This window comes from Dendrobates tinctorius, unplaced genomic scaffold (genome assembly GCF_039654945.1).
Source record: "Dendrobates tinctorius isolate UK_male_01 unplaced genomic scaffold, ASM3965494v1 ptg000032l, whole genome shotgun sequence".
NCBI lineage: Eukaryota > Metazoa > Chordata > Amphibia > Anura > Dendrobatidae > Dendrobates > Dendrobates tinctorius.
This window is the reverse complement of record NW_027361700.1, coordinates 14,399,486-14,424,278: the sequence shown is the minus strand read 5'-3', so window position 1 is coordinate 14,424,278 and position 24,793 is coordinate 14,399,486. Positions and strand designations below refer to the sequence as shown.

Below are 24,793 nucleotides of genomic sequence, written 5' to 3'. Positions count from 1 at the left end.
GTTTCTTACTAATGAATATGTCACTCCACAGCGGAATACTGCACTGGAAACGGCTCTACGGGATTAATAATCATGGGCGGGATGGGATGTACATTATGATTGCCTGCTATTATTAGTATACAGAGATATAGAGGCGAAGGCTGCAGCTCTGGAAACTACACTTCCCAGTATTCTGCGCGCATTGCCCGGAAGTGATCGTAAGAGGAAAACAGCTGAGAGGAGACCACGGGGAGTGGTGGTTATCGTGTGTAAGATGCTTGATGTCTGCTTCTGTGCAGGGGATATGTAAGGATACGTGGTCTGTACCGAGATTATATGAGAAGGGGGTGTATGGTATTAGGAGGTGATATGGGGGGTCTATGATATTAGGAGGTGATATATCGGGGGTCTGTGGTATTATGAGGTGATATGGGGGGGTCTGTGGTATTAGGAGGTGATATGGGGGGTCTATAGTATTAGGAGATGATATGGGGGGGTCTATGATATTAGGAGGTGATATATATCGAGGGTCTATGGTATTAGGTGATATGGGGGGTCTATAGTATTAGGAGATGATATGGGGGGGTCTATGATATTAGGAGGTGATATGGGGGGGTCTATAGTATTAGGAGGTGATATGGGGGGGTCTATAGTATTAGGAGGTGATATGGGGGGTCTATTATATTAGGAGGTGATATGGGGGGGTCTATGGTATTAGGAGGTGATATGGGGGGTCTATAGTATTAGGAGATGATATGGGGGGGTCTATGATATTAGGAGGTGATATGGGGGGGTCTATGATATTAGGAGGTGATATGGGGGGGTCTATAGTATTAGGAGGTGATATGGGGGGTCTATAGTATTAGGAGGTGATATGGGGGTCTATGATATTAGGAGGTGACGTCTGTGATATTAGGAGGTGATATGGGGGGGTCTATAGTATTAGGAGGTGATATGGGGGGGGTCTATAGTATTAGGAGGTGATATGGGGGGTCTATGATATTAGGAGGTGACGTCTGTGATATTAGGAGGTGATATGGGGTGGTCTATAGTATTAGGAGGTGATATGGGTGGTCTATAGTATTAGGAGATGATATGGGGTGGTCTATGATATTAGGAGGTGATATATCGGGGGTCTATGGTATTAGGTGATATGGGGGGGGTCTATAGTATTAGGAGGTGATATATCGGGGTTATATGACCTGAATTACAATCTGGTTTCCACTCTTTACACTCTACTGAAACTTCCCTTACTAAAGTCTCTAACGATCTACTAACAGCTAAGGCCTCTTTCACACTTCCGTTTTTTACAATCAGTCACAATCCGCCAGGTTTTGAAAAAAAAACGGATCCTCAATTTTTTTTTGAGGATCCGTTTTTTTCCCATTGACTTGCATTAATGGCGGATTGTGACGGATTGCTGTCCGTTGCATCCGTTTTTTGTGAGGATCCGCCAAAAGTTGCTGTCCGTCACCATCCTCAAAGATTTCAAAACGAAGCTTGTAACGTTTTTTTCTCTGGCGGATCCTCCAGACACTCATTTAACCCGAAATTCTTTCTGGGTGCCGGACAAAAAAAAAAATCTCTCTCCCCCTCCCCCTCCCCCTCCCCCTCCCTCTCCCCCTCCCCCTCCCTCTCCCCCTCCCTCTCCCTCTCCCCCTCCCTCTCCCCCTCTCCCCCTCCCTCTCCCCCTCTCCCCCTCCCTCTCCCCCTCTCCCCCTCCCTCTCCCCCTCTCCCCCTCCCTCTCCCCCTCTCCCCCTCCCTCTCCCCCTCTCCCCCTCCCTCTCCCCCTCTCCCCCTCCCTCTCTCCCTCTCCCCCTCCCTCTCCCCCTCTCCCCCCCGGACAGCAATTTCTTCATTTTCAGGATCCGTCTGAAAACGGATCCTGTGCCATCCGTTCACATCAGTTGAGAACGGATCCGCTTGTCCGCCTTTTTGGCGGATTATAACTGATGCAAAAAACTGAAGTGTGAAAGAGGCCTAAGTCTAACTATTCCCTGCTGGTTCTCCTGGATCTCTCTGCAGCATCTGACACTGTAGATTACCAGGTCCTCTTCACTATACTCCAGTGGAGGGCCGGACTGGCAATTCTGGCAAATGCTAGAAGGGCTTGTCTGGTTGTGGGCTGCCTTGTGTGCTACATTGTTAACAGCATCGGTGTTCTCAAGACACCCATACTGTTAAGAGTTGTGACGGAGCACAAAGTCGCTGACTCCATCACTTACCTCAGCAGGCCACTGGTATCGTTAGAAATATTGGACTTGTAGTAAATCTTGCTTTCTTAAATCCAGGGTAATATTAGTAATATATCTCATCTGGTGCTCGGGGGCATGGACCTGTGTGATTTTTAAATGCCAGGGCTGAATTTCAGCCCCAGTCCGTACCTGCTCCACTGTATTGGACTGATGCAGCGCTCTCTTGGTTCTCCTCACTACATTGATGCCTGTGCCCGCCATTGAACTGGTTGTCCATGTGCTACAGAGTCCAACATAAACTTATCTCTCCCATCCACAGTTCTGCAGCGCCCTACATCTCCCTCGTCTTAGTCTACTACCCTACCCGTGCGCTCTGTTGTGCTAATGACCTATGACTAAAGGTACTGTCACACTTAGCGATGTACCAGCGATCCCGACCAGCGATATGATGCGGTCAGGATCGCTGGTACATCGCTAAGTGGTCACTAGTGAGCTGCCACACAGGCAGATCTCACCAGCGACATCGCTGGGGACGGGGGTCGCTACTTACCTGTCACACTAGGCGATCCTGCGTCCTCCCGCCCGGCTCCGCGCTCGTCGTCACAGCAGGAAGCGCCGCAGGAAGCTGACGACGAGAAACAGTCCAGGATGTTCTCGCGCGATCAGCAATAACCAGCGGGGGAGCCGGTCGTAGGTAAGTATCAGACACAGCGATGTCGCTAGCAATATCGCTATAACGTCACAAGTTATAGCGATATCGCTTAGTGTGACAGTACCTTTACATTCTCCATAATCCAAACCTCCCAAGACTTCCCGCGAGCTGCACCAGTTATCTGGAATGCACTACCCAGGTTAATTCAATTAATTTCCCCATACCCATGGTTTTAAACTTGCCCCCAGAATGCACTTTTTAGACTGGCCTACTATCTCACTTGTATAACTATTCCCATTTTGCCCTTGTAAAATTTTCTTCCAAATGAGGACCCTTGTAGCATCTGTTTCCCTCCCTCCATGCACTTAATGGCCCTCTGTACCTGCACTTATACAGATACTGGCTGGTGACCGGGTCATGCAGTTATGTGAATACCCTATTTATTATATATTGAATTATGTGTTATTGTGTACAAGTCTCCTTTAAAATGTAGTGCTGTGGAAAATGTTGGCACTATAGAAATAAAAAAAATGTTATTATTAGGAACTGATAAATCAGTAATGTAGGGGGTATACGGTATTAGGAGGTGATATATCAGTGATATGTTATGAAGAGGTGATATAAAGGATATAACTTATTACAAGGTGATTAAAGGGAATCTGTCATCACATTTGATCTAAACTATTACTATGGGCAAAGGTTTTAGACTGCTGGAAAAAGTCCTCCCTGCGTGTCTCATCAGATGCCTTGTTGTGGATAAATCATCTTTCATCACTTTATATGTGCCCTCTTCCAGGCTATGGGGAGGATGCTGCCTGTAGATAACTCTGCCTCCAGAGATTATTATACATGAAGGGGAGTTATCAGTGAGACAAGTAACCAACACAGAACAAGAGAAATGGAATTTGTCTTCTAGCAAACACATTTTCCCCTCTCTGAGCTCTGCTGGATTGTAACAATATTACAAACAATATTACAACCCTGTCAGCTTGTAAGTTGTGAGGCTGTGTACCCACGATCAGGAACAGCAGTGTTTTGGACGCCGCAAAACTTTGCGTTCTACGTTACAAGCACAGTGAATGGATGTACAGAAATCACATGCCCACCGTGCTTCTATGTACCGCTGCATAATCCGACCTGCGGCGTGGGCTTACGAGCCGCAGTATGTTACATTGTGGCAGCGGAGATGCTAGTCTTCACAGCATAGTTTGCCCCATAGCCAGTCATTAGATGCGTTAGATCTGGTTCACTAAAAACATGCGGATTTACCTGCATTATTAGAACACATCATTTTGGACGCAACGAAAATACACTGCATCAAAAATGCTGCTATTTCTGATCATGGGCACACAGCCTGAAATGGAAGCTGAGAGGAACCTGCAGATGAGTAAGGTATACTCACACACAACTCTGCGATGAGAGCAGAGAGCGGCCATTCCACTGGTAACCATTATAAATCACATTGGTAACTCCCCTTCATGTATACTAAGCACTGGAGGCAGAGTTATCTCCAGGCAGCGTCCTCCCTGGAGTGTGGAAGAGGGCACTTACATAAAGTGATTAAAGATAATTTATCCACAACATGGCATCTGATATGAGACACACAGGTATCACTTGTCTCAGCAGCCTATAACCTGTATGCCCATATTAATAGCTTATGTCAAATGTGGTGACAGATTCCCTTTAATCTACAGTCATATGTAAAAGTTTGGGCACCCCTATTAATGTTAACCTTTTTTCTTTATAATAATTTTGGTTTTTGCAACAGCTATTTCAGTTTCATATATCTAATAACTGATGGACTCAGTTATATTTCTGGATTCAAATGAGGTTTATTGTACTAACAGAAAATGTGCAATCTGCATTTAAACAAAATTTGACCGGTGCAAAAGTATGGGCACCCTTATCATTTTCTTGATTTGAACACTCCTAACTACTTTTTACTGACTTCCTGAAGCACTAAATTGGTTTTGTATCCTCATTAAGCTTTGAACTTCATAGCCAGGTGTATCAAATCATGAGAAAAGGTATTTAAAGTGGCCACTTGCAAGTAGTTCTCCTATTAGATTCTCCTATGAAGAGTGGCATCATGGGCTCCTCAAAACAACTCTCAAATGATCTGAAAACAAAGATTATTCAACATAGCTTTTCAGGGGAAGGATACAAAAAGTTGTCTCAGAGATTTAACCTGTCAGTTTCCACTGTGAGGAACATAGTAAGGAAATGGAAGAACACAGGTACAGTTCTTGTTAAGCCCAGAAGTGGCAGGCCAAGAAAAATATCAGAAAGGCAGAGAAGAAGAATGGTGAGAACAGTCAAGGACAATCCACAGACCACCTCCAAAGACCTGCAGCATCATCTTGCTGCAGATAGTGTCACTGTGCATCGGTCAACAATACAGCACACTTTGCACAAGGAGAAGCTGTATGGGAGAGTGATGCGAAAGAAGCCGTTTCTGCAAGCACGCCACAAACAGAGTCGCCTGAGGTATGCAAAAGCACATTTGGACAAGCCAGTTACATTTTGGAAGAAGGTCCTGTGGACTGATGAAACAAAGATTGAGTTGTTTGGTCATACAAAAAGGCGTTATGCATGCGCTGTATTGTTGACCGATGCACAGTGACACCATCTGCAGCAAGATGATGCTGCAGGTCTTTGGAGGTGGTCTGTGGATTGTCCTTGACTGTTCTCACCATTCTTCTTCTCTGCCTTTCTGATATTTTTCTTGGCCTGCCACTTCTGGGCTTAACAAGAACTGTACCTGTGTTCTTCCATTTCCTAACTATGTTCCTCACAGTGGAAACTGACAGGTTAAATCTCTGAGACAACTTTTTGTCCTTCCCCTGAAAAGCTATGTTGAATAATCTTTGTTTTCAGATCATTTGAGAGTTGATTTGAGGAGCCCATGATGCCACTCTTTATAGGAGAATCAAATAGGAGAACTACTTGCAAGTGGCCACTTTAAATACCTTTTCTCATGATTTGATATACCTGGCTATGAAGTTCAAAGCTCAATGAGGTTACAAAACCAATTTAGTGCTTCAGGAAGTCAGTAAAAAGTAGTTAGGAGTGTTCAAATCAAGAAAATGATAAGGGTGCCCATACTTTTGCACCGGTCAAATTTTGTTTAAATGCAGATTGCACATTTTCTGTTAGTACAATAAACCTCATTTGAATCCAGAAATATAACTGAGTCCATCAGTTATTAGATATATGAAACTGAAATAGCTGTTGCAAAAACCAAAATTGTTATAAAGAAAAAAGGTTAACATTAATAGGGGTGCCCAAACTTTTACATATGACTGTATTTACATATTGAATTGTATTATGTGTTGATTTTGCCGTTGTTCTTGTTGCAGATGACAGCTCCTTTGACCAGAAAGCAGCTGGAGCATGTGTCAGAATAACCCCGATGAGGAGGTGAGACCTGCTGCCCAGTGTAGGTGAGGGGATATTAGGGAGTGGGCAGTGGAAGTAACATTCTTGTGGAGTTTAGGAATGGTGGGTCACTGCACCTATAGGGGACATCGTTCCCAGAATCCTTTTTTAACTTGCAACTGGCTTATTAGAATGCGTAAAAAATCGAGAAGTTTAACTTTTACATGTGAATGTTTGTGGTTTAGTTTATAGGCATTGATATTTAGGAAAACACCATCTATAACCCCTTTCCTGACATGTATGGAAGGTTGGAGGCACAAGTTACGCTTATTACAGCTGTCTGCTGAAACAGCCAGCATCTGAGAGCTCTGGGTGTGGTATCCAAGTATTTGTACAGAAAAGGGGCTTCCTTTGTCACCACATCAGACCTCCTGCACTCTTTGTACACTTATTCTTGCAAAAATAATACAAATATATATATATATATATATATATATATATATATATATATATATATATATATATATATACACACATATACAGTGGGCAAAAAAAGTATTTAGTCAGTCAGCAATAGTGCAAGTTCCACCACTTAAAAAGATGAGAGGCGTCTGTAATTTACATCATAGGTAGACCTCAACTATGGGAGACAAACTGAGAAAAAAAAATCCAGAAAATCACATTGTCTGTTTTTTTTTTTCCTTTTATTTGCATATTATGGTGGAAAATAAGTATTTGGTCAGAAACAAGCAATCAAGATTTCTGTCTCTCACAGACCTGTAACTTCTTAAGAGTCTCCTCTTTCCTCCACTCATTACCTGTAGTAATGGCACCTGTTTAAACTTGTTATCAGTATAAAAAGACACCTGTGCACACCCTCAAACAGTCTGACTCCAAACTCCACTATGGTGAAGACCAAAGAGCTGTCAAAGGACACCAGAAACAAAATTGTAGCCCTGCACCAGGCTGGGAAGACTGAATCTGCAATAGCCAACCAGCTTGGAGTGAAGAAATCAACTGTGGGAGCAATAATTAGAAAATGGAAGACATACAAGACCACTGATAATCTCCCTCGATCTGGTGCTCCATGCAAAATCCCACCCCGTGGGGTCAGAATGATCACAAGAACGGTGAGCAAAAATCCCAGAACCACGCGGGGGGACCTAGTGAATGAACTGCAGAGAGCTGGGACCAATGTAACAAGGCCTACCATAAGTAACACACTACGCCACCATGGACTCAGATCCTGCAGTGCCAGACGTGTCCCACTGCTTAAGCCTGTACATGTCCGGGCCCGTCTGAAGTTTGCTAGAGAGCATTTGGATGATCCAGAGGAGTTTTGGGAGAATGTCCTATGGTCTGATGAAACCAAACTGGAACTGTTTGGTAGAAACACAACTTGTCATGTTTGGAGGAAAAAGAATACTGAGTTGCATCCATCAAACACCATACCTACTGTAAAGCATGGTGGTGGAAACATCATGCTTTGGGGCTGTTTCTCTGCAAAGGGGCCAGGACGACTGATCCGGGTACATGAAAGAATGAATGGGGCCATGTATCGTGAGATTTTGAGTGCAAACCTCCTTCCTTCAGCAAGGGCATTGATGATGAAACGTGGCTGGGTCTTTCAACATGACAATGATCCAAAGCACACCACCAGGGCAACGAAGGAGTGGCTTCGTAAGAAGCATTTCAAGGTCCTGGAGTGGCCTAGCCAGTCTCCAGATCTCAACCCTATAGAAAACCTTTGGAGGGAGTTGAAAGTCCGTGTTGCCAAGCGAAAAGCCAAAAACATCACTGCTCTAGAGGAGATCTGCATGGAGGAATGGGCCAACATACCAACAACAGTGTGTGGCAACCTTGTGAAGACTTACAGAAAACGTTTGACCTCTGTCATTGCCAACAAAGGATATATCACAAAGTATTGAGATGAAATTTTGTTTCTGACCAAATACTTATTTTCCACCATAATATGCAAATAAAAGGAAAAAAAAACAGACAATGTGATTTTCTGGATTTTTTTTTTCTCAGTTTGTCTCCCATAGTTGAGGTCTACCTATGATGTAAATTACAGACGCCTCTCATCTTTTTAAGTGGTGGAACTTGCACTATTGCTGACTGACTAAATACTTCTTTGCCCCACTGTGTGTGTGTGTGTGTATATATATATATATATATACCCCCTTTTTAAAAGTGCCTTATTAATGGGGGGGGGGCATTGAAAAATGAAATTGGTGTTGCCACATCCATAACGACATGTCCTATAACACTATAACATTGAGACATTGCACAGTGAACACTATAAAAAAAAAAAAATATATATATATATATATATATATATAACCATGCCAGAATTTTTCAGAGTATTGCTGGCATATCCTGCAGCGCATACTTATCGTTTACGAAGCAAGTATATCTTGTAGTGGCTGGGCCTGGCATCACAGAGTATTCTTATTACATGGATGGGATGGAGCTGCAGTGCTAGGCAGAGCCTGTACAAAGTGTTTACTGAGCAAAGTCCGTGCAATGATAGGGATCACTGCAGCCTCCTCAGTCTGGATGGTGGGAGTGCTAATCAGCTAAGAATACATCAGTATTCAGGTTTGAAAAAATAGAAAACATTAAATTGCATTTTACATTACTCTGTAAAGTTCACCTGCAGCAAAAAATGAAGCAGTAGAATCTACTTGTATAGTGTTATGTTTTTACTCCAGCGTTCAGCTGTTATTTCAAGAACTGTGAATATCTATTTATTGGTCACTTCCCAACATACAGGTGAGCATATGTCACACCTGCATTTTCTTCTCCTTTATCCGTGTGCGTGGCCTTCCATTATCAGGCATATATAATTATTATTATGATTCTAAAAGCCATGTCCAGGAATGGCTATTTCTCTACACCAGGGAGTGCAGGAAACTTAGTTTGGCGATCATATCAATGAGGAGGAAGGCCCTGGCAGGGCTGTACCTAGATAGTAGTAATAAAGATTATGGATCGCAGAAAGAACACATTACATTTCTGTTTCTAGCAAAGTTATGCAAGACTGGCAAAGAAAGGCCATGGATCTAAAGCCTTTATTCTCGGAAGTACTTGATCCTCCTCCTTTACATGGGCTGATGTAGTGAGCCGCGTATGGTCTGTTTTACACGACTACACTCAGCTGGTCTGTGGTTTTATAGTTTGAAAATGATTTGATAATGACTGATGTGATATTTGTAGCTTAATGTAAACCAATTACCGGCTTATTATTTATTTATCTAGGAGTTTATCACTATACGTGTACAGGACCCCAGGCTGCAGAATGAGGGATCATGGACGTCTTATGTGGATTATAAAATATTCCTTCATGTAAGTCTTTAGTTTTCTAATGTGGGAGTCACGATAGGGAATGGAGAGGATCACAAACAAAACTTACCGTAATTATATTTATGCCTAAATTTTAGGTCCCATATTCCTGCTCCTGTAAAGTTGTATAGTGGTTATATTGCTTGTCACACAGGTTTCTCCTAAACAGAAAGAACTAATAAGAGCTGAATGGATATTAACACATTGACTGACTGAATAGGTGAGATCTAAGGGTAAGGCTTGACAGGGCTGCACCCACAATGGAGGGGAAAGTTGGTGGCATGCAGCCATGGCAGTTAGTTAAATGAGTGCATGATTTTGGGAAAAAATGTCTGTCTCTCTTGGAAAACTGAGTTTACTCAGGGGGTTTTTGGATGAAAGTTTTTTTTAAATGGAAGAATTGTGCACCAAATTAACCCCTTCACGACCGATGACTTATATATCGTATATAAATTACGGTAAATGCCACTGACAGCGGCATTTAACATGCGTAGACAAGAAGCGCATCATTGATCCCGCCCATCGGTGCCCTTGTTACGTGATCAATGGGCACCGATGGGTTGTCACGACAGCTGAGGGTCTGCAGAAGACCCCCATGCATGTCACTGTGAACACCGGCCCATGGCCAGCGTTCCTAGATCATGATTTTTCCTATGCATAGCAGTGCGTAATGCACAGACGATCCGACGATCACTGCTTCAAGTCTACTAAGGCAAAGCACACGATTAAATCAGTCACCTTTTGCCTCATTAAAAATAATACAAAAAAAATTAAAAAAATGCTCGTTTTGATATTGCTGCGTACAGAAATATCCGATCTATCAAAATATAAAGTAAATTATTCAGAGCAGTAAAAGACGTAACTAGAAAAATAAAAGCCACAATTACATTTTTTTTTGGTCGCCTCAATGTTGCCATTAAATGCAATAACAGGCAATTGAAACGTATCTACTGGAAAATGGTATCAATAAAAACATCATCTCTGGACACAAAAAATAAGCAATTACACAGCCCCAGATCACTAAAAATGAGAATGTTATGGGTGTCGGAAAATGGCAACAAACACACAAACTTTTTTTCATACAAATTTCTGATTTTTTTTTTTCCCCCACTTAAATAAAAAGTAAACCATACATGTTTGCTTTCTGTGTAGTTGTACTGACCTGGGGAGTCGGGTAAGTTTGTAGTGAACATGGTAAATAAAAAACCCAAGAAACAGTTATGGAATTGCACATTTTTTGCAATATCACAGCACTTGGATTTTTTTTCCCCATTTTCCAGTACGCTATATGGTAAAATCAATGGTGTCATTCAAAAGTACAACTCATCCCACAAAAAACAAGGTCTCATACAGCCATATTGACGGAAAGAAAAAGTTATGGCTCTTCGAAGAAGGGTAGGAAAAAACTAAAATGGAAAATGACCTGGGGGTGAAGGGGTTAATAACCAATCAAAAACAAAATGTCTCCGGGCTGCTGTGGGTCTTGAAAATAAAAATGTCCTCACTTCGTTGCAAAGTCCATAACATTGCGGCCCCTTGCATGTGTACAGTTGTGCTCAAAAGTTTGTGACCTTTTGATCAGGGTCATTTGGATGTTTTGGGTTGCCATTATGATTTAAAAAGAGAAAACACAGTAGTTTCACAATAAACGGCTTCACCCAACCACTAACCATGAGTGGTGAAAAAGTTTTGGTGGAATTCATATTCTCTGAAAAAAAGGCCAAGAAAGCAAAAATTCTGCCGGGGTATGTAAACTTTTGAGCACAACTGTATATATCCGAGGGCAGCTCTCCTATCATCTAGGGTTGCAAGTGCGCACAATAAGGGTACACAACAGCCGTAAATCAAATAGGAAAACTTGCAGCACTATCAAACTATCTCCAATGTGCTTATTCCACTATGTGGGTTCGGCCTTTGCCTGAGATAATTCTTTGGTGTTTTTTTTTTTCTAATTATAGAGGAAATGATTTATATAATGGGACATCTTATTGCATCATATGGTGCACACTCTGCTATGACTCTTGTGTCTCATATACATAATCTTTCAGGCATCTTGTGCCTTCCCAATTCAGGGAAAACTGACACACGCAGCTTCTTGAGAGAGCGACTCTGTAGGCACTGTAACGTCGGCCATTAATCTTGTCGCTTGGTCTCCTGCATGGTTTTCAAATACCATGATCTAGCTGAACAGAATCTTAAGGGGTGAATTATTTGGAAAAGTTGTGTTTTAGATACATCATGGATTACTGTGGGCTTACTGAAGGGTTGGGCAATTAAATTTCCACAGTGGCCAGATGAGAATCTGTCATAGAGTACTGAACCAATAGATGGAACTTAGGGTACCGTTACACTTAGCGATGCACCAGCGATCCCGACAACGATATGGATCGCTGGTGCATCGCTAAGTGTTCGCTAGTGAGCTGCCACACAGGCATCTCACCAGCGACATCGCAGGGGTCGGGGGTCTCTACTTGTCAGACGCGGTGATCCTGGCGTCCTCCCGCCCGCCTCCACGCCTCACTCGTCGGCGCCACAGGAAGCGCAGCAGGAAGTGGCCGACGAGGAATGGTCCAGGGAGTTCTCGCACAACCAACGATAAGCAGCGGGGAAGCGGGTCGGAGGTAAGAATCACATGCAGCGATATCGCTAGCAATATCGCTGCTACGTCACAAAATCGGTGACTTTACAGCGATATTGCTAGCGATATCGCAGTGTGTAATGGGGGCTTTAATTCTGCTCAATATTTTATCAGATTAAAATAGTCAGTGATATGGTTTTGATTATCTGCTCTTGGTGTACGTGGTGCAGTAAGCTTTATTCTAACATGTTTTAGAAGTTCATCAAGTAGTTGAAAAATTATCTACTCACCCCTGTGAAATGTACATGATCCACAGGCCCAAATATCTTTTCACCCAGCCCACCAAAGGCACTGGAACCAATATGGGTTAAACTGCGCAGCTGTCGACAACTTAGTGTTTTGCGCTAATTGTCTAGTGTTTTCTAATCAAATCACTTCCTTCAGGTTATATGTCCTTCCCGGTCATATGATTGTATAGGTTAGTTTTTAGTTCCTGTCTATACATAATTGTATGTCATCAACTGTGTGTATTACCATGGTTTTGTCCTGATGAAGTTTGAAACATGTTGACCAATAAAATACAGAAATTGACTCCTATCTTTTCATCTTCATTCAACAGCAGCGCATATTGTTTCCAGTGCCTTTGATTCCCTCCTCGTGGGTCTGTGGCAGCCAAAGCCTCTTTCAGTGGTTTGTGTCTGCACAACTACTGAATCCGTTGAGCACCATAGTACATATTAGTTTTCAAACTATTTACCCAGATAAGACCCTATTGGGCTTTTTGTCCCTTCTAGGTTTTTTTCTCATATCTTATTTCTCCCAGACCATAGTGTGCTTCTGGAGTAGGATGAAACCCACACTTTGGGCTGGGTGAAAACTTATGGGGGCTATTTAATGAGGCGTCATAGGTTGCTTATAATGGACCTAAAATTTTATCACACTCTTCAAGATTCTCACCAACATGTCCCACTTAAGCAATTCCAGTCAGTATGTCACTGTGTGCTTATTAGGCAGCACTGGCATTTCCAGAATTCATTGTGTGCTACTCAGGTATGTACATTGTGAGGACTGCTGACAGACAGGTGTGTACAGTGTATAACATAGCATCTACCCAGGAAGGTGCACCGCTGCTTATTACATTTGATTTCCGGCCCTTTGGCTGTCCGTGTCCTTGGGATGGATGGGGCCTGCAGGCAGTAATTTCCCCAGGGCTTGGCCTTTTACATTTTTATATACTATTTTTCACTACTGTATAATAGTAACACTAGTATGAACAATAATGAAATCTTGCAGAGTACCCGCCATATAATAGAAAGAAGAGCTATTCCGATAATGAGGACCAAATGCAGATACCAGCAGTCATGCCATACAGTCGGGATTAGGCACCCGCCTGAGTTGTATTGTGTCTCACAAATCCCCCTGCAGCGGTCTCACAATCAGGATCATACAAATGCTGTGATCCAGAAACACAATCACTGTGTTTTCTATAGGCTTCAGTGCCCTGCTGGTATTGTGTTTCCCCATCGGAGGCCTAGGAGCAGCGTACTTGTGCTGGGGCCTCCATTACTCTTAGCTGACTGAGCGATGTTAAAGCTTTACTGACCATCATGGTTTTATATTCTTTTAATTTGGAAATATGTGGTGCTTCATGTTTACTGTGAGAGGTGACTGCTGTGGCTAAATAATGTGGATATATATCGGTGTATGTATATCACAGTACTATACATTTTATGCTTGGTGAAATTTTAATATATAACAATTTCTTCAAATATTAAATTTATAGTACTGTGCAAAAGTTTTAGTTGTGGAAATGTTGTTAATAATTTGCTTTTGAACAAAATAAAAATCTAAATGAAATTATTATGTGGTGTTACCTCCTTTTGCCTTCACATCAGCATTTATTCTTCTAGGTACACTTGCATACAGTTTTTGAAGGATCTTTGCAAAAAGGTTGTTCCAAACATCTTGCAGATCTTCTGTGGATGTAGGCATGTACAAATCCTTCTGTCTCTTCATGTAATCCCAGACAGAGCAAATCATATTGAGATCGAGACTCTGTGAGACTCTATCATCCGTTCCAGGACTCCTTGTTCTTAACTCTGAAGATAGTATGTCATGACACTGGCTGTATATTTGGTGTCATGGTCCTGCTGCAGAATACATTTGGAGCAGACACCTTCCTGATAGTATTACATGATAGAGAAGTATTTCTCAGTATTGAAGACACCTTCAAAATCAGCGGGCATTTAACGCCACAAGTCGTCACATGTAAACTCCATTTAGTGACCTTGTCCTGGGACTTGTACCATGATAGATAGGAAATGTAGCCTTTGCCATAGCTCACCGTGCACAGTCTTAGTACCTACTACTCCCCACGCCCAATAGTACCTCATTCTGCTGGATTGCTCGTGAAGTGGCAGGTGCTTGTGTGAATCTGCATAAAAGTGGGGTTTTCTTGTGACGTTTGGTGGGCATTCACTGGTGGATCAGGGATTGGGACATGAAAGCGCCCTGTGAAATAGAGATGCAAATGTAGGGGCTATACAAGTATCTGGCACTATGGGAGCTGAATAATCTCTTCTAAGGAGGAGACAGCTGCGGCCCGTGCAGCAGCTGACCATAGATACTGACGTTTCATCATCTTTTTCAGACAAATAGCAAGGCGTTCACAGCTAAGACATCTTGTGTCAGGAGACGTTACCGGGAGTTTGCCTGGCTGAGGAAGCAGATTCAGAAGTATGCTGGATTAGTGTGAGTTGTGTGTTAACCTTCTGATCCCTGATGTGTCCGGTTGTTCTCCACTTCTTATCATACAATGCCAGTTTTGATACATATTTCCCACTGCCTCTAATTTATTGACCTATCTGTACCCAAAGAAGCCAATCAGCTCCGCATCCACTTCCTTACCTAATCTGGAAAAATGAAAGACCATTTTATTCTTTAAAAATGTAGCCGAGGCACAGTGATTTGATGTAGAGCACGTCATTGGAGGATGTGGCTGGCTGTCAGATAGGACTGTAGATAGTAATGGTTGTATTTCTCACCAGGCCAGTACCTGCGTTACCTGGAAAACTTCCCTTCCACAGTGGTTGCACTGATGATTTCATTGAGAAAAGGCGGCAAGGCCTCCAGCAATTCCTAGAACAGTAAGTATTGAGTCATTGTAGGGAGGAAAGCTGCTCACTCCATTATATTTTCCACCTTCTGGGTTCGGTGTGTTAATAGTCAAAGGGAACAATGTAAATGTTTTTGATGTGTTACATCCACTGTTTATTAAGATTGATGACTGTAACTATGGGGAAGAAGTGCTCCTCTTATCCTGCAGCCCAACCAGAGCGGTGTACTTTAGACTACAGATTTTGTTTTGAGCCTGAACATTGCTCTGCCCATGCCAGAGTCTAGGCTGAGGCTTGCTGCCTCTAAGTTTTAACGAATAGAGAAGGTCTCCTTCTCTATTATACGACAGCACTTCCGAAAGGGGAAAAAAAAATTGACCCAAATTATTCTACAGCCATTACATTGGAGCCCAATAAATCATTTTGTGGCAAATCAAAGTCACTTGCACCTCCACCATGGCTGAACATGTTCTCCCAACATGTTCCTTCTATGATGCACTTTTTGTTCTGAAATGTCATACATGACACGGGGACTTTATAAAAAATGTAAGCATGGCACCCCCACTTGCAACATTTTTCTAATGCACATTATCCTACTTTTATGGCATAGTTAATTCACTAAAGGTGCCCACTGTTGTAAGCGGATTGGAGATCTTCTCCTCTGCTGCTGGCTGCACTGTGGGTTGCATTGTGCCCTTGTGTTGCAGATTCTTGCATTGTCTGGAGCCCTCACCTAGGGAGGAAATGGCAGCAGCTTCCTATCAATATTCTGTGTGTCTCTCCTCCAGCTCCCCCCCCCTTTATCGCCATGGCGACCAATCCGGTCAGTGATCGGAGGAGAAGCCAGAGGATAAGCCATACAGAGGAGATAAGGAGCAGGTGCCATTTCCTTTTTGGAACTAAAGAAAATCCAGAGGCAGCATCATTTGTGAATGCCGTAAACCATGAAACCCCTAAGAGGAATGCCTAGATCTAGTGTCATATATCTTGTGTACTGGTCCTCCTTTTTGAGAGGAAACCCCCTATTGGAGGTAATAATTCAGTGTGGGTGGTCTTTCACTAGGGTGCAGTACTATTGTGGGATTATAACTGGAAAATAAAATGGGGAAATCAGTGATGATTGAACCTGGAACCTCTTCTTATGAGCCACATTCACACCCGTTTTCTGAAGTGGATTAGTCATCTCTGATCTTTGGTGGCAGACAGTAGGCAGCAGCTAGTAACCCAGTTTAGACGACTTGGCTATAAAAAAATGTAGTTATGTTGCACAGCGGAGTTGGAGTCTATGTTCATTTTGGTGGGGTTGGTATAAAATGGACCGACACCTAAAATATGAATTGCGTTACAGTAGTACACCGCAGGATGTGCCGTAAACATTTTCATAAGAATTTGTGAAAGTTCTGAAATGTCCTATAAATGTCTGCTCTGTTTCTGATCTGAGGATCTTGGCTTTTAAATGAGATGAATCTGTGCTGCACTTTATGTACAGTGGGTGCGGAAAGTATTCAGACCCCTTTATATTTTTTCACTCTTTGTTTCATTGCAGCCATTTGGTAAATGCAAAAAAGTTCATTTTTTTTTCTCATTGATGTAAACTCTGTACCCCATCTTCACTGAAAAAAAAAAAAAAACAAATGTAGAAATTTTTTGCAAATTTATTAAAAAAGATAAACTGAAATATCACATGGTCACAAGTATTCAGACCCTTTACTCAGACACTCATTTTTAAGTCACGTGCTGTCCATTTCTTTGTGATCCTCCTTGAGATGGTTCTGCTCCTTCATTGGAGTCCAGCTGTGTTTCATTAATCTGATAGGACTTGATTTGTAAAGGCACACACCTGTCTATATAAGACCTTACAGCTCACAGTGCATGTCAGGCCAAATGAGAATCATGAGATCAAAGAAACTGGCCAAGGAGCTCAGAGACAGAATTGTGGCAAGGCACACATCTGGCCAAGGTTACAAAAGAATTTCTGCAGTACTCAAGGTCCCTAAGAGCACAGTGGCCTCCATAATCCTTAAATAGAAGAAGTTTGGGACCACCAGAAATCTTCCCAGACCTGGCCGTCCAGCCAAACTGAGCAATTGTGAGAGAAGAGCCTAGGTGAGAGAGGTAAAGAAGAACCCCAAGATCACTGTGGCTGAGCTCCACAGATGCAGTAGGGAGATGGGAGAAAGTTCCACAAAGTCAACTGTCACTGCAGCCCTCCACCAGTCGGGCCTTTATGGCAGAGTGGCCCGACGGAAGCCCCTCCTACACATGAAGGACTCCCAGACTATGAGAAATAAGATTATCTGGTCTGATGAGACAAAGAACTTTTTTGTGATTAATTCTAAGTGGTATGTGTGGAGAAAATCAGGCACTGCTCATCACCTGCCCAATACAATCCCAACAGTGAAACGTGGTGGCAGCATCATTCTATGGGGGTGTTTTTCAGCTGCAGGGACAGGACGACTGGTTGCAATTGAAGGAAACATGAATGCAGCCAAGTACAGAGATATTCTGGATGAAAACCTCTTCCAGAATGCTCTGGACCTCAGACTTGGCTGAAGGTTCACCTTCCAACAAGACAATGAACCTCAGCAAACAGCTAAAATAACATTCTTGACTGGCCCAGCCAGAGCCCTGACCTAAACCCATTTAGGCATCTCTGCATAGACCTGAAAATGGCTGTCCACCAACGTTCACCATCCAACCTGATGGAACTGGAGAGGATCTGCAAGGAAGAATGGCAGAAGAATGGCAGAGGATCCCCAAATCCAGGTGTGAAAAACTTGTTGCATCATTCCAAAGAAGACTCATGGCTGTACTAGCTCAAAAGGGTGCTTCTACTCAACACTGAGCAAAGGGTCTGAATACTTATGACCATGTGATATTTCAGTTTTCTTTTTTAATAAATTTGCAAAAATTTCTTAATTTCTGTTTTTGTTTTTTTTTAAGCCAAGATTGGGTGCAGAGTGTATATTAATGAGAAAAAAAAGAACTTTTTTTGAATTTACCAAATGGCTGCAATGAAACAAAGAGTGAAAAATTTAAAGGGGTCTGAATACTTTTTGAACCTACTGTACATGTTCAGTAGTGAGGCATTGTTGTGGGGTCGGAGACAAGGAAATGTCAGAGGTTTGGCTTACCAACTCCACAGCCCTGTTTTCCATTGTGGTATATGTGTGCTTGTAGTATGTACCGTATGCACTGCCTGTCTTTATAATAAATGACTAATGGCTGCATAGTGTAATCTTAATTCTATCCTAATCTGTATTCTTCTATTGGCAGAACTGTACAGAGCATGGTCCTGTTGTCAGACAGTCAGCTGCATCTCTTCCTGCAGAGCCAGCTATCAGTGTGTGACATTGAAGCCTGTGTCAAAGGACATCGACCATATACTGCTACAGAAGCAATCCTAAACTATGCGATATCCAACCGAGGATGGACTCAAGAGGAAACTCTGCCTAGGTAGTGGACAAGAACCTGTCAGACTGGTGGTTATGTAGTTTTGGTAATGTAGATGTAAAGGGAAGAGTCATGGCTCAGCCTCAAACACTTTGCACTTTATATTCCACTGCAGCTTATTTAATAAATGGACTCCGCATCACCTTGTGCCACTCGATTCATTCCTGGCACATTGTAAGAAGTGAGAATATTATGTGGATTGAGGTGTGCTGTTTTCAGGATTATTTTACACTGGAATCCTTTGTACTATGCATCAGTCTGAAACTGATTTATCTGGAATCTCTATGAAAGTGCGAGAGCCTCTGCTGCCCTCCCTTGTGGACATACCACACTGATAATGACCATATTGTTTACTAAACCCCCCAGCAACTGCCAAGACCTGTATGTCTGGCCTTTTTTCAGGAATTTGTGAGGCCTCCTGCAGGTTAAATGTGCAACTCACTCAGGTGTCCTAAGGGAAAGGTTGCGTGTCGCTGATGTAGGTATTGAGCTAACGTGAAATCAGATGTGTGGCCCAAACTCTAACCACTCGCAGTAGCCAGTGGCCACCCAATTTTGTTTCAGAATTGTGCAGCCATTGGCCGGCATGTGTGTGCGGAGTTAATCTGCGTGTTTGGCCAACCGCACTTCTGGACTCGCCCTGATGTAATACAACCAATAACATTACTGTTACACACAATGGAGATGACTTGTCCTTTTTACCTTTTAATCAGGTTTCATTAGTATTTTTTTTTTTTACTTATGTATTCATTGATTGGTTTCTGCACCAAATTCTTCAAACTGCACACGTGGTTCGTGGATTTTTCACAAAATCAAAAAACACTCTTCTTTCCGCATAACTCTTAGAAATGTTGCCCGTTTGTATTACAACTGCAGCAAACTGAAAATCGGCCAAAAACTTCACTCCAGCCAGTGACATGCACCAAAAAGGACATTTTAAAAATCTGCATTTTATGAATATGTAAAAAAACATCTGGATATGGAAAAAAAAAATAAAGACTTCAAGAACAGAAATACTAAACTCACTAATAAAGAACAAATTACTCCAGAAAAGTGGAGAAGCAACAATGATGAATCGGGGCCATGACTGCGATGTCTGCCTGGAGGACAAACATGGGGTCACCTTCCTAGAATCCTCTCCGCTATTATCACGTGTCTTACAACATCAGCAAATTGTTTACAATAAATGCAAAGTTTTAAAGGGCCCAGATTTATTTTCTTCGCTTTGTTTTGGTACAGAAAACTGCTGTATTTGCACTACTGCTTATCTCTGAAAATTAATGTGACACTTTCTTGCAGTGACCAATGCTTTTACCATACATTACTGTTGCGTGTTTCATTGTGGCACCTACAAGAAGTCCAATGGAACTTTACAACTCCTGTGATTCCTCTACTGCACCACTTTATGCCTCTGCTTTCATTTGAAGGTATACAGAGGCACAATTGAAGGATTATTCTCTCTTTTGCTTTGAGGCCATAGATAAATTTCCAATAACTGATTTATCTACATCAGACCTGCCTTGAACAGTGTGTATATCTACCTCGGGCGTCTAATCTTGTAGGACACATTCACACATCCGTGTTTAAACAGGTGCGTAAAAAACAAATGGTACCAGTGTCATTGGTGTGTTTGGTCTGTGTGTCCGTTTTTACAATCAGTGTTTCTTCAAGGATGGATAAAAGAAAGAAATAAATTACAAATCTTCTCCTATCCTTTGCAATGTTAAATACAAGCAGCACACTGCTGTCGTCTGTGTGCTCTGTATGTTTTGCACGGATCCATAGCGTTGTGTTGGTCCTTTTCATTCGTGATACAGATAAACAGGGGCATGTGAATAGCACCAAAGATTATAATGGGTGAGTGTTTTATCAGTGAAAAATAATGTTTACAACACTGATGTGTGAATGAGGCCTTAAGGTAAATTCATGTGCCGAATGGCATAATCTTTGCACTGCATGATGACCAGTTTCTGCAAATTTTGCTATGGTTTTTTAGATGCACAGAATCAGTTCAAACAAGAGCTTTCACTAAGCATTCAAAACGAATCGTAAAATGTGCGTGGTTTTACCATGTTTAATTGGCGACACAAAAAAAGACTGCCATTCAGGGGTGATAGTATTCTAAATTCTTTTACAGATTTATTTTTTTTCTGCTTTTTTAAAGGGAATCTGTCAGCAGGTTTTTGCTATGTAATCTGAGGATATAATGATGTAGAACAGTGGTCCCCAACCTTTCTGACCTTGAGAGCCACATTCAGCTTAGAGAGAGAGTCGCGAGCCACATTCAGCTCCGAGAGGGTCACGAGTCACATCCAGCTCCCACCCCCTTCAAAGTAGTGTCAACCAAAGCCCCCATTACAGGTATAATGATAACCAAAGCTTTTCCACAGAAATCACTCCAAAGCAGTACACTGAGATCCAGGGGTTCCCACAATATCCCCCATTCAGTATTCTCCCGTCAAGCACTCCAAACACCCTGTCACATCCAGCTTTGAGCACCTCCTCTAACAGGTAGTACCATCCTCCAGCGTACCATACATAAAACATCTCTAAACCCCTAAGACCAGTAAATGTGCATCCAGATCTACACTTCTGTGTAGACCATTTTGAGATGTACTCTTCATACCTGTTTGCTAGACCTGGAGCTAATGCACTAAGCTGGCAGACAGTCGCGAGCCACAATTCATGGGACCCCGAGCCACATGTGGCTCCTGAGCTACAGGTTGGGGACCCCTGATGTAGGAGAGAGAATACTGAATTCAGCGATGTCACATATTAGGCTGTGTGCTGTTTACTTACAATGAAGGTTTTATCACCATGACATTATCATCGTCTGGACAACTGACCATACCTTCTCTGAAAAGCAGCTCACTGTTAAAATGTTAAAAACCAATGTACATAGAAAGCTGTGGTGTGGACTGAGTTAGCGTTTTGAGCTTTGCTACATCTAAAAAAAACTCTGTGTCACAACTGCTGCACTCGGTAAACTAAGTGATACATTGTTGGAATCAGGGTCTCTTTTCCTACATTATGCTACTCTCAGATGAAGTAGCAAAAACCTGGTGACAGGTTCCCTTGAAACCCTTGTAAACTTATTACACATTTTTGGTGGCATTTTCCTATTTTCAAATATGCAGTTTTTTCAAGTCTTATGAAGAAGCCCTTTTGTAAAAACACATACAAATACCATACCCAGAAGGTTCATTTAGGAGGATGACTTTCAATGAGGGGTGGGCAATTCATTTTCCCGAGGAGCCACATGAGGAACCGGAATTTCTGTGGAGGGTCGATCAGATGCTGAGCTCAGTGATGGGCTGCAGCAGTATTGTGGGCTTTAATCTCGACATCACCACTGCAGACTGTATACCGAAACTGTAGCAGTATCGGAGAGAGGCAGAGGTGGACCCGTAGAGTGTGAGTAACATCCTGTTTTATTATGTGAACCCAGCATAAACCACTAGATACATATTTTAATGTGCCTGCTAAAGCTTTGGTATAATTCATTTGTTGCACTGTATTTAATACTTACTGCTTTATATCCGTGACTGGGGCCTCTCTAGATCTTATCAGGCGGAAGGTGCTAATACATATAGATGCAGCCTGGTCTAGTGCCTTTGATCATCTAACCACCCCCTGGTGTGCTGGCCCCAGCTGACAAATTATCCCAAACCAGCTCCCACAATCCCTCTCTCCTGACCCTGTAGTGTGGCCTATATATGTAGTAGTTCCTAAGGGGAAGCACGCAGTGTGGGGTGCAGCACGCAAGCATTCCATAAGCTAAGCATCAAGAAAACTGCAGTTATCCATGGCAGTTAATCAGGGCAGGAGTCAGGTAACCCACACTTTTATCCATGTGCTTTATTTCTATCCTCTTGTGCTCCCTTGTCATCCACATTCACCACCCCATCCCCCCTCTATCACGAATCATACACATCAACCCCTCTATACTTCCCTCTCCCATGTACAGCTCCCATGCACTCCTCACCTTCCTTAGAAACCTCAGCCCATCTTGCTCAAACACATTGCAGAAAAAAGCTACTTACAATTCCAACAACTATTTGCTCTTTATCTTCCTACTCCTACTGATTTCAGGGGACATCTCCCTCAACCATGGTCCACCATCCCCCAACCTCAACCCCTACCCTACCTGATATCGAAACCATAATAATCTTATTAATATTACTTGCACTCCCTCATCTCCATATTTTAATTGTGCCCTCTGGATTCCACGGTCTGTTTGTAACAAGCTTCCTTTCCTGCACAACTACTTACTGAGCAACTCTCTTAATCTGTTGGCCCTCACTGAAACCTGGATTCAGGATTCTGACGCTGGCTCTCCTGCTGCCATTTCCTATGGTGGCTTACAATTCCCTGAGACCCACAAACAGAATAGTGGTGGAGTCGGCATACTCCTGTCCCCACAATGCACTTTCCAGGTCATTCCCCCAGTTCCATCACTCATTCCCTTCTTTTGAGGTCCACACCATCATGCTCTTCCGTCCCCTCTCCCTTAGAGTAGCGGTCATATACCGGCCCCCAGGCTCACCCACCCACTTCCTTGACCACTTTTCAGCCTGGCTGCCGCACTTCATGTCCTCAGAACTACCAACTCTTATCCTGGGAGACTTCAACATCCCCATTAACAGCCATACTTCCACATATGCATCTCAGCTTCTATCACTAACCACCTCTCTAGACACACAAGAACTGTAACACCCTTGATCTGGTCTTTGTCTGGCTCTGTTCAATCTCCCACCTAAGTAACTCACCGCTTCCACTCTCTGACCACAACATTCTCTCCTTCATGCTCACAAATCCTCACCCACCCCAGCTCACTCCTACCTACCACACAGTCAGAAATCTACAAGCCATTAACCCTCAGACACTTTCAGACTCCCTACACTCATCACTGTCCCCAATCTCCTCTTTTTCCTGTCCTGATCTGGCTGTTCGTCACTACAACGACACTCTTAGAAGCACCCTTGACCAAGTAGTGCCCCTCACCCTCAGAACCTCCAAACACCAAGTAAAACAGCCCTGGCTCACATTGCAAACTCTACTTCTCCAGCGATGCTCTAGGAGTGCTGAACGCCTATGGAGAAAAACCTGCACACCAGAAGACTTCATCCATTTCAAATTTATGTTAAGAACATATAACGCTGCCCTTCACCTCGCCAAACAGACCTACTTCACCACCCTGATCTCACTAGCCAACAACCCCAAGAAACTTTTTGACTCCTTTCATGCCCTCCTCAGGCCGAAAGCACAAGCCCCTATCAGAGACATTTGTGCTGATGACCTGGCCTCCCACTTTGCAGAAAAAAAAAATATCCATCAGGAAATCTGCTCCCATCCCTTCCTACATCTCCCCTGGCTCACTTGCCACATTTGATCCCATCACAGAAGAAGTCTCCAGATTCCTCTCGTCCGACCACATGCACTACCGATCCCATTCCCTCACATCTCCAGTCTCTCTCTCCAGTCGTCACAACTCGCCTAACTGCAATCTTTAATCTCTCCCTCTCCTCGGGCACTTTCCCATCCTCCTTCAAACACGCCATCGTTACTCCATTACTAAAGAAACACGCTCTCGACCCATCCTGCACAAACAACTACAGACCAGTCTCCAATCTCCCCTACATCTCTAAACTTTTGGAGCGCCTAGTTTACTCCCGCCTTACCTATCACCTCTCCACTCACTCTCTTCTAGACCCTTCACAGTCCGGCTTCCACTCCCTACATTCGACTGAAACTGCACTCATCAAAGTGACCAATGACCTTCTGACAGCAAAATGTAAAGGTGACCACTCTATGCTCATTCTCGACCTATCTGCAGCTTTCGACACTGTTGACCACCATCTCCTATTCTCTAGGCTTCAGTCACTAGGCATTAAGGACACTGCTCTCTCCTGGTTCTCGTCCTATCTTTCTGATCGCTCCTTCAGTGTTTTGTTCTCTGGCTCCACGTCATCTCCTCTTCCTCTCGCTGTTGGGGTACCTTAGGGCTCAGTCCTTGGCCCCCTTCTCTTCACACAGCCCCAATTGGACAGACCATCAGCAGACTTGGCTTTCAGTATCATCTTTATGCTGATGACA

At 43.0% G+C, this 24,793-nt stretch overlaps 1 protein-coding gene across 5 annotated transcripts in view; it reads left to right on the top strand.

Annotated features, from left to right (window-relative positions):
- The window catches only part of SNX11 (sorting nexin 11), a 193,379-nt gene extending 173,478 nt beyond the window's left edge, over positions 1-19,901 (top strand). Inside the window, exons 1-6 of one of the 5 annotated variants that reach the window (XM_073572437.1) lie at positions 48-285; positions 6,187-6,247; positions 9,467-9,553; positions 14,779-14,879; positions 15,176-15,274; positions 18,521-19,901. In XM_073572437.1, coding sequence (XP_073428538.1) covers positions 6,221-6,247; positions 9,467-9,553; positions 14,779-14,879; positions 15,176-15,274; positions 18,521-18,704 — 498 coding nt within the window. In that variant the 5' untranslated portion in view covers positions 48-285; positions 6,187-6,220 and the 3' untranslated portion in view covers positions 18,705-19,901. Of the gene's footprint in view, positions 1-47; positions 299-6,186; positions 6,248-9,466; positions 9,554-14,778; positions 14,880-15,175; positions 15,275-18,520 lie in introns of those variants that run through there. The other 4 variants (XM_073572438.1, XM_073572435.1, XM_073572440.1 and 1 more) reach the window with 4 other exon arrangements.
- Positions 19,902-24,793: the final 4,892 nt, after the last annotated feature.